This window comes from Triplophysa dalaica, chromosome 7 (genome assembly GCF_015846415.1).
Source record: "Triplophysa dalaica isolate WHDGS20190420 chromosome 7, ASM1584641v1, whole genome shotgun sequence".
NCBI lineage: Eukaryota > Metazoa > Chordata > Actinopteri > Cypriniformes > Nemacheilidae > Triplophysa > Triplophysa dalaica.
The window spans coordinates 16352076-16362689 of record NC_079548.1 but is presented as its reverse complement, the minus strand read 5'-3'; the positions used below and the strand labels follow the sequence as shown (position 1 = coordinate 16362689).

At 36.2% G+C, this 10614-nt stretch overlaps 1 protein-coding gene and 1 long non-coding RNA gene across 3 annotated transcripts; one reads left to right on the top strand and one right to left on the bottom strand.

The window, feature by feature from the left end:
- The first annotated feature begins 1975 nt into the window (after positions 1 to 1975).
- Positions 1976 to 10562, top strand: grapa (GRB2 related adaptor protein a). Of its 2 annotated transcripts, none has more exons than XM_056753840.1 (6): positions 1976 to 2049; positions 3541 to 3711; positions 3838 to 3935; positions 4498 to 4617; positions 9475 to 9643; positions 9948 to 10562. In XM_056753840.1, exons 2-6 carry the CDS (start codon positions 3634 to 3636, stop codon positions 10125 to 10127), a joined length of 645 nt encoding a protein of 214 aa, XP_056609818.1. In that variant the 5' UTR covers positions 1976 to 2049; positions 3541 to 3633; the 3' UTR covers positions 10128 to 10562. The 2 variants fall into 2 exon arrangements, with proteins under 2 accessions (XP_056609818.1, XP_056609819.1); XM_056753841.1 differs by lacking the exon at positions 1976 to 2049 and adding an exon at positions 2130 to 2146.
- On the bottom strand, positions 6359 to 8400 carry LOC130426871 (uncharacterized). Its single transcript, XR_008907235.1, has 3 exons — positions 7344 to 8400; positions 6979 to 7112; positions 6359 to 6804 (listed from the first exon to the last, which is right to left on the bottom strand). It is a non-coding gene; the product is annotated as an uncharacterized LOC130426871 (long non-coding RNA).
- Positions 10563 to 10614: the final 52 nt, after the last annotated feature.

Sequence of the window (10614 nt, the reverse complement as noted above, 5' to 3'; positions counted from 1 at the left end):
CTCCTCAGGAGGGGCGAGACAAGCCAAAGGGTGTGACCAAAGTCACTATATGCTTCATTCTTAAAAGTGCTTTTTCCCAGATATGACCACTGAGAGCATCTAAATGACCATTGAATTCAACAGAGACACTCATGACAAATGTGCAGCTAGATTAGGTGTGGATTTTCCATCACTGGAAAAAAATGAATGTGCCAATGAATTACCGAAATCAGCGGAATGTGGCCTTATGTGGACTTTTATCAGAAAAAATCTCACTGGCCCAGGGAGGACGGTTTCTAGTAAATAAACATCACATCATATTCCTCTAATCTTTCATTAAAGAGACTGGATCAGATAATAGGCATAGCCTATAATAATAATTTTCAATTCACATTAATTTGGGATCCTTAAAGGGATAGTTCACACAAAAAGTAAAATTCTGTGATCATTTACTCACACTCTTGTGATTTCAAACCTGTATGACATTTTTCTTGTGTGGAACAAAAAAGAAGATATTTTGAAGAATGTGGATAACCGAAGAGCGGTGGCACCCATTGACTTCTATAGTATGGACACAAGACCAATGAAGTGAACAGCTGCTGTCGCTGTTCACATTCTTCAATATATCTTCTTTTGTGTTCGGCGGAAAAAAGAAAGTCATACACATTTGAAATTGTGAGAGTGTGAGCAAATGATGACCGAATTTTCATTTTAGGGTGAACTATCACTTTAAGAATTCATCTGATTGTCATTTAGAGGATAAATGAAGATAACTATTGGGACACCTCTACATAGGTATCTCAATCAAAAATATTGTAAATACAATGGTATTATTTTAGACTATCATTAACTGTCAATCATTTTACAATATCTTTAAAAGTGAGTTATAGTAAAGTCATTGGGAGTAAAAGTAGAACTGTTAGAGCAAGAATACTTGAAAGGGATAGTCCACCCCAAAATGAAAATGTTGTTACTCACCTTCTTGTTATTTTAAACCTGTATGTCTTTCTACGCAGAAGACAAAAGAAGATATTTTGAAAAACGTTCACTTGCATTGGTTTTGTGTCTATACAATAGAAGTGAAAGGGGACCACTGGTATTTGTTTACCATTTTTTTTTCAAAATATCTTCTTTTGTGTTTTGGAGAAGATAGAAAGTCATACAGGTTTGAAATGAGAAGAGGGAGTGTAGGTTAAATGATGACAGAATTTTCATTTTGGCGTGAACTATTATTTTTACTATTTACATTCAAACAGACCTATTGAATTTTTGTTAAAAACCAAACATAGTTTGCACACGAGTACTCGTTGACACAAGTAGACCAGCAGAGAGCAGCATAGACAACACTTTCAATTTTAAGGAATCAAACAAACGTGTGAGCGCAAAACAATTACATATTGTGAACATTTTAAAACCATTATAGTCTAGATGTGGTAGACAGAGGAAGTTAACACTGACGTGTTCAAGCGCGAGAATTATCTCACCAGAGCAGCATTGCGTTCATATTTTTAAGTGCTCTTTTGACTCTACGCTCACAGACCGCATTGACACATTTTACAGGGGAACAACGCAAAAGTTTCCATTTAACTGAGTAAAAACGTTGTTTGCATTGTTGTCGTCCCATTTCCTCTAGTCTGCATGTAGTGAGATTGTTGTATTATTGAAGTATTGTTTACATTACTCTTTTTAAATTTCTTAAAAAAAATTAACCTTTCGTTGGAAATTATAATAGGCATACAGTTGAAGTTTAAAATAAGTGATGGACTTCAATTAGCCTACCAATTGTTTAGATTAAATCAGTTTCATTTGTTTAAGAGGACATGTTTCCATAGAATGGATTTGCTTTATACATTATGAATATAAATTGAGGGTTTAAATCCAAGCAGTTGGTGATGTATATTCTTTTTGCAGTCTGTAGGGGAGATGTCTCTGCTTGTGGTTTCCTTTATGCACGCTCAGGAAGTCATTTTTCTGTCCCCCTTGAGTTTTTATAGAAGGTCTATCATAACTACCACGTCAAGTGTGTTTCACTGGAACAAAGTCTTTCTTCTCTGGAATCAATCAATAAGGGTAAAGAGCAAAACTACATTTTTTTAAGATCATGACAGTGTAGTCAGTATGTTTTAAAACTTCATCTTGACGTAGTAGTTTTGAGATATCAACAAAGGTAGGTTCTGACCTACAGTGACATTTAGCCATTCTGTGCTGTCTTGTAACACATGTAATCTGTTTTAATAGTTATAGTTCATCCCAAAATGAAAAATCTGTCATCATTTCCCACCTCAGGTTGTTTCAAACCTATATACATTATTTGTTCCAATGAACACAGAAAATGATATTTGGAAGAATGTTAGCAATTTTCAGTTCTGGAACATCACCCACTACCATAGTAGGAAAAACATGTTGTATTTTTTGTTCTGTTGAACATATAATGAGGTATTTTGATGAATTTTGAAAACAAAGAGATCTCGGGCACCTTTGACTACCATTTAATTCTTACTACTATGGTACTCAAAGATGTCCCGGAACTGCAAATTCCAAATATTCCTGACTAACACTCTTCCAAATATCTTTCTTTGCGTTCATAAGAACAAAGTAATTTATACAGGTATGAAATTACACGAGCGTAAGAAAATGAAGACAGAATTTTCACTTTAGGATGTACTGTCCCTTTAAGTGTGAATGCAGTTGAGATTCTTCAAGTGTCCGTTGTGGTGCGAGTCATATTTAAAGTCAATCACAGTTTTGAATATTTGTCTAAGTCTCTTAGGCTCACTTTAAAGCATTTTTTTATAAAGCAGCCTTCCTTCTTAAAGACTAAAACACAGATGTTTTAAAAAGGAATTTGTGAGCAGCTCACATCCGCCCCGGGGAATGATCATAACAGCACAAATTCTAATGGTAGTCTGTGTGCGTAATGGACCCCATTACTGTTGTCTTGCATCTTTTGCATAGTCAATGACAATACCTCTTGAATTTGACATCTTAGTAACAGGATCAATATGAGGACTAAGACGGTGTATATTGCAGCTCTAAAAAAGGACATGAGGAGAAGAAAGATTAATTTGTTGACAGGCCCTGTTTTTACCATGACTGAAAGGTCAGTGAGGGTGTTTTCTGGGTGGATGAGTCATAGATCTCTATATGGAGATTTACTTATTTTAAGATCATTTCAACAGCAGCTGTTTATTGACATTACGCAAGTAATAAGCAGTATTTTCACATACAAACTTCCACAAGAGACAAGCGCAGTTATCTGCCAGTGTCTTGTGTTGTGTGTTTTTCTCACATATAATATGCAGATCCTGCTTTCTGATGATAGGAAGTTTTAGGGGCTGTTCTTTTTGTTTTCCTCCATATTTTTTCAACTTTTCCTGTTTCTCACATGGCTTTATTTCCTTCTATTAAAGCACACTGAGACAGGAACTGCCACCCCTGACTTCCTCCCACATGTTTTTTCAGACTCTCTCGCTAGTAGACCCACACGCTTTCTCATGCATGTTCGCAGTTCATTTATCACGGTTCAGTATTTGACAGTGAACGTGCATCTGTCCTTGCCAGGGGACGGTCTATTTCAGTGTGGATGCTCTGAGGACAGCAGATCTCACCCCACATTGATCCTCCGTGGACTGCCGTCAGCACAGCGGTCCCAGGATGGAAGCAGTGTCTCTTTACAACTTCTGCGCCACGGAAAATGACGAGCTGAGCTTTCAGAAGGGAGATGTACTGAAGGTAAGACATTCAGTGTAATTTAATGACGTGTTTCAGCATTACCTGTCAGGCTTTGTAAACACAATTGATTTTCTTAATGCCACAATTGTATTATTATATGTTTTTTATTTTGTTTTATTACACTAGATCACGAATATGGAAGATGATCCTAACTGGTACACAGCAGAGCTGGCGAACAGAAAGGGCTTTGTGCCTAAAAACTATATCAGCCTTAAACCACAGACGTAAGTATCCAAACAGTAATTGATGTCAGTGGATAGATGCTGGTTATTATCTGCTATTGATGTTAGGCAAATAATTCTTTAATGAGAGCTATTTAGGAACTGGATTGTTTTTACCAAAAGCACCAGAAGGTATAATACCACATCATACCAGTTGTTCATACAATCTACTGTGTGTGTGATTTGCAATATGTGCTATAACCAAAAGCTTTGTGATCTTTTTTTTACTGAAAAAATTAACAGCATTTTAAGATGATAATTTTCTTTAAATGTCAAGACAAGGTAATGTAGTTTAAAATAAGTATGTTGAACTTAAAACTTTATCTATTTAATAATGATAATAAGAAATAAGAATTGTTTAACCACCAGCAATTAAAGAACAACCTTTGAAAAGTGCAACTTTCCTATTGTCAATATACTAATATATTCAATGTTTATCATATAATAAGACACACAATAAGACATATTTAAAAACAGCAGGATGTCATAAATGTTGCCAGGTTGTTGTCACTATTGTTTATTTAACTGCTGCTGTGCTTCTGCATGTTGGAACAACTGTCCACAGATGGTTTGCGAGCCGTATCTCCAGACATGTGGCTGAGAATCGACTGCGTCAGCGCGAGTGTGGCAGCTTCTTGGTACGAGAAAGTGAGAGCGCGCCAGGAGAATTCTCCCTGTCAGTCAGGTGAGCGGGTCACATCGATCATCCCAACCTACCAGATTTGATCTATGCTTTACTGGGGACATTAAGACTATGGATGCCACATGCATGGTAAACAAATTGGAGAACTAAAAATATGGTTGGCTCAAGGAAAACACATCTGACCTACTTTCAAGAGGAAAGATCTCCTGCTGGTTTAGACAATGCATCGGCAAGTGTTGTGAAAATGAAAGCATCAGAAAGCCATTACGTCTGAGTATAGATTTCATTTAAAATTCATCAAGTGCTCTGGTGCCGGGATCACATTATTATTCTGTTTGGCTTGTTATTCAGTTCTTGATGGCTGAGATGGACTTGGATGGTAGAGTAGAGAAGACATTTGTCTCAGCACTGGACTTGCACCCAGCCTTGAGCAGACCTGACCCCAGGTGTGGAAGTATGACTGTCGGACCTGAAAATGACAGCTGAGTGCAGGTCCAGTGCTCGTCCTGGTCTCAGATAGAGATTATTTATTGATTAATTATGATATTATTGATTCATTAGAGATTAATTATGCTATTGTTAAAAAATCAAATTCTATACCTTTTTGGTTTTATAGGTATATAAGCCCTAAACTATAAGGTTTCTTATAGTGTCTTTCGAGAAATTGCCACAGTTCTTTTTCATTAAGTGTGTCTTAGCTTTTCCTGTTTTTATATGTAATAATAGATGGACATGATGATGATCACACCAGATCTCCATGGGGAGCGCTGGCTCCCATGTGGATATCAAAATCTCACTGGATTATTAAAAATAATGGCAAAAGGAATGTTTAAAAATGTAAACTAATATTTACTACACTGAACCACTGAAGCACCAAAATATGATTCTACAGTTCTAGCACTAAAAGTGGTTCCCCTATGATTACGAGCCAAGGACCACTTTTAGTGCTTTATATCACCATTTTTTGTGTACTGACACACCACAGTAAAATATGTAAATAACTGTCATAAAACCATTTAATTGTGGTGGAAATAGTAATCTGCCTAAGACTTTTGCACAGACTTTTGCACTCGACCGAATTAAAATTGTTGCTGATAATTCAGCTGTGAACTGTCTAGAACCATCTGCTCCGTCTCAAAGTGGGACACTGACTGTCTGGGATATTTACAGAGGAGTGCAAACAACATTTGTGATAGTAAAATCTGTGATAGTTTAGTGTAACATATACAAAATGCTTATTTTTCTTGCTTTTGTAATGTACACCCTGACTTGAGGCTGCTCATGGCACTTCATTTGCCATTTTACTTCCCTACTCAAAGAGAGGCTCATCCAGTAAAAAAAAACATTTAACTGTCAATCACATATATTCAAACTAGACTAGTTAGCAAAAAACTAGGAAGTAGGCAAGACTATACAGTAGGCTTAGACTTTTGCCTTAGCACGTGGAATACTCAACAAACTTGCTAAAGCCACAGCATTGGCGACTGGGTTAGTGAATGTGGGTCATTCTAAATGACACTTATAGCTTTGAAATGCTGGTGTCTGCTGATGAACCACAACTATTACACATATATTTAAGCACATCTTTTTCATTTCACAACCCACAGACCTCATTTACAGCACATATATTCGAAAAACCACCAAAGAAAAACGATCTAAAAGGTCCAGTGTGTAATATTTATGAGGATCTATGGACAGAAATGCAATGTACTATACTTACACTGTAAAAAAAATCCTGTAAAATTTACAGTAAATTACTGGCAGCAGGGTTGCCAGCCAGATACTGTAAATTTTACAGCCACAGTTCTGTAATTTAATTTACAGCCATTTTCTGTAATTGCATAATACAGGAAAAAACTGTAATTTTGAATAGAAACAGTATAATGCTGTATTTTTTACAGCCAATTGCTTGATTTTAATTTACTTTATTTAGAAGAAATACATAATCACTGTATATCCAGTAGTTGTTGCATACTGGATTTACACTGTTTATTTATGTTTTAATTGATACAAAAATAAATTACAGACAAATTTTGTACCTTGTTGTACATAAAATATTTTTATTCAGTTACAACTTCATAGTAGCCAACATGGCTCTTTAAACAATGAATGTTTAAACAATACCTTAACCAACATATCCATGATGTAACAACATCGCATAACAAAGCCCAAGTGAGTCTGTAAAACGTTCCACATCTTGATCCATCAGAGCACAACAAGTAGCTGGAACTATGGAAAAGAAAAAAGAGAATAATTTTAGATATTTATACTCAGAGGAAAAACAGAGGACAACATATACAGTCAGAGACAGAGAATAATACAATGATGTAATTGTATAATGAATTGTGTAATGATGAGATCTGTGTGTGTGTGTGTGTACGTGTGTTCGTACGTGCTTCTTACTTTTCATCGATTTCACTGAAAATTCATCATTGTGTTTAGAAGAGCGGCAACATGTGGTTTCACTGCAACCTGTTACTTCTGTATCCTGGCATTTTAGATGACGCTTCTTCTTGTTCCACTCTCTGGATTAATATCTACAAAGAGTCAGGAAAAACAAAATGTTACATATTAAATATACAAAATATATTATATTAAAACACATGAATTAAATGATCAGCTTGCTAGTGTTAAATAGGGCAGACTTCTAAATAATTTGCCCTAAACAAATCCATCTCTCGTTGAGAGATATTGTTTTAAAGTTCTAAACAGGTATATAACATTAACATATCTATAAAATGCAGGTAAGGAAGTGGTTCAACTAATACCTTTCAGTGGACTCCACGATAGACGCTCCCCCATCCTGGTACTGAAGATTGAATATTTAACATGCTATGATCAGAGTGGGAAGGCCAGACATGAAGCTGTGCTGAGCACCGTCACACACAACCTAACCTTCAGTAGTCAGCATCCAGTGGCCTGCATGGCAAAGTGTGTCCTAAAACAAACAATACCACATGTGACAATAGTTAATAGATACAATACAATTTTATCTTTAAGCTTTTTACATTTAAACTACATTTAAGTATAAGTGATTCTACAAACAAACTCTAAGCAAATTACACAGAGTAACTTACACTTAAAACCGTACTTATACAGAAATGTAAGCCATTTACGTAAGGGATGTCACGATCAAGAAATTGTCACACTGTTATTTGTAACGGGCCGTCTCACTCCTACCCTCTAACGGTCGTATTTGGGAGACAGTCCTGCTCTAACGATAAGGGTGTGGCTAACGTCTTTTGCTCAAGCTCTCAGCTGGCCTCCGTTATGTACACTGTATATCTAGCTCGTTACGTACATTAATCACTTTACTGGGATATCCTCCGTGAACATCGACCTACCGCAAGCTTTGGTGACTCGTTTTAATTTGGGCGCTCGGTTTAACGGATAACTGCATTTGCAAATTTGAATTACAACACAAAATAATCACGACCGAGTGTGGTATTCAATAGTAAATTCCCGTGAATCCCAACAGTCGAAGCATGTAACTTTTACCGTGTCTAGGGCGGGCGCGATGTTCAATATTAAACAAACAACCGTCAATGTACTAATACAATGAACTGTAGCTCCTCACATACCGCCTTCGCACCTGCTGTGTACAAAAACTCGAAATAACGTGAACAACTTCTGTCCTCAGGTGCTATAGCGACGGAGAATGTTTGAAATCTTACCGCGACGGCGCTGCTGAAACCCCGCGCAAGACTCCTTCGGTCCCCGTGGATGGAGGTTGAATACCGGGTTACCAGTATGAAACGCGACTGTAAATACTTCTATATAAAGTTACCAGTATGATAGTTAACAAATATGGAGAAAATAAACGTAATAAAGCATATTTCTTCAGAGGTGTATAAAGACTTTACTTATTAAGCATTATGTTTTTATTACCTTAGAATGAGCTTTTACTATCTACATACACTACAGGTTCCCTTTGCACAGGAAATCACCATGTTGTTTTTACAGTGGCCCTTAACGGACAAACTGCTAAAGAGCCCATTCAGTAAATAGGCCTACATTATGTCCTTCAGCAAAGACATGAAAACGTGACAACATCTTGTTTCTGGGTCAGCCATCGTAGTGCTTCGAAAATAGTGGTGGATTGAAACTTTGTTTGCTAACCACTGCTAAAACCTCCACATTGCTCCTTTAAAGCTAGTTATTTTATTACAAAATAAAGTCAAAGTTAAATGTAAATAACTTAACATAGATGAAATGTTATGTTAGTGATTTGTTACAACTTACATTTCTATAAATCATGTATTTTGACTCTGCTGGGCACATGACTCACACGGGTAAGACCGTAAACTCAGCTCATGTCTATTTGAATCAGTCCGTAAATAGCATTACATGATCTAGCACGCATCCTCTGATTTTCAGGAAATTTTGAGGAAGTAGGCTACTGTGCGTCACGGTCACAAGTTTTCAGAATTTAAAAAGTTCTAGTTTAAGTATGTATGGCTCACACTTGAAATGAAACAAGCGAGTATATTTTGCAAGTACAAGATCGACGTTCTGTAGAAAGCAAAAATACAGGATGATTCACAATTCTTTGAAAGATGAAGACATTTTTTTTTATATTGTTAAAGCATTTATCTCTACACTAACGTTTCCTCACAGTTGAGTGTTGTGTTTGGATCACCAAATTATTTAAATGCTCTGGCAGCTTTGAACATAACATTCTCAAAAGATTAACAGAATCTCTACTAAACGTATCAAATAGCAATGTAAACGTAACTGAAAAAACATCTAAACTTTATAAAAACTCTTGTAAAATATATTTTTATGATTTAATACCTCGTCCTCAACAAATCTTTTACTGTGTCTTAAAATAAATACATATTCCAAATGGAATTAAACATTTTGGGGATATATTTATGATTCTTTGTCTCCTCTGAACAGCTATGGCAATCATGTACAGCATTTCAAGGTGTTAAAGGATAGAGATGGCTCTTACTTTGTTTGGGAGGAAAACTTCCCTTCCTTAAATCAGCTGGTGGAGTTTTACAAGACCAACAGCATTGCAAAGGAAAGGACTGTGTTTCTTAGGGATACAGAACCCACACAAAAAGTAAGAAGAAACATAATTCCTAAATCTAAATTCTTAAACTGAATTTCTGTAGGTAGCAGTGTTTAACAGCAAGTTTAATAGCATTCATTTAGATGTGTGATTATGAGCAGTGTTTACTTTGAGAGAAGCATATTTGGATACTTTTAAGTATACACTACATGTTACATGACTCCCTGTCATTTACGCAGAACAAAGTGTAATTCACACAGGAATATGTTTCTGTGGACAATCCTGTAATTGTTTTGTGGTATCTGTGGTCAAATCACTGCTGTAATAAACTTTGTCTGTTATTGTTTCCCATCAGAGGCCCCATCATGCACATGCCCTGTTCGACTTCCATCCACAGCATAGCTCCCAGCTGCACTTCCTGCGGGGTGATGTCATAGACCTGCTGGACTGCTCAGATTCTCAACGCTGGAAAGGTCGTTGCCGTGGACTTGTGGGCTTTTTTCCTCCGGAATATGTGCAGCCCATTTATCAATGACTACAAAGGATAATACATAACAACACTGGGTGTACATATCAGTCGACTGGAGGAAACTTTTCAATGCTTTAATATGATTGACCGGAAATGAGTGTGTTTGAAACAGACTCTATAAGCAAAGAGACAGAAACGAATTCATGCAGGCACAGTTTCTAAAAACACTGCTGACACTAAAATGGCACTTTTCAGCTTTTTAGCTTCTTAACCCTCTAATATACTGCATGGCTATAAACAAAATCCCCATGTGTACTCATAAAAACACACATTAGAATGCAAACAAGGAATTTTGTTAACATATTCTTCACAAAATTGTTATTTATGACACTCCTTTTTTTTGTATACCTATGTTGTGTTTCCTTTGAGATGAAGTATTATGATATAAATTCCATTTTGTGGACAGAATAAATATAAAAGCGATTTTCAACAAGTACGTTACTTTATTTTTTTTATTTGGTCTTTAATAAGAGCACCATAACACATTAAAGAA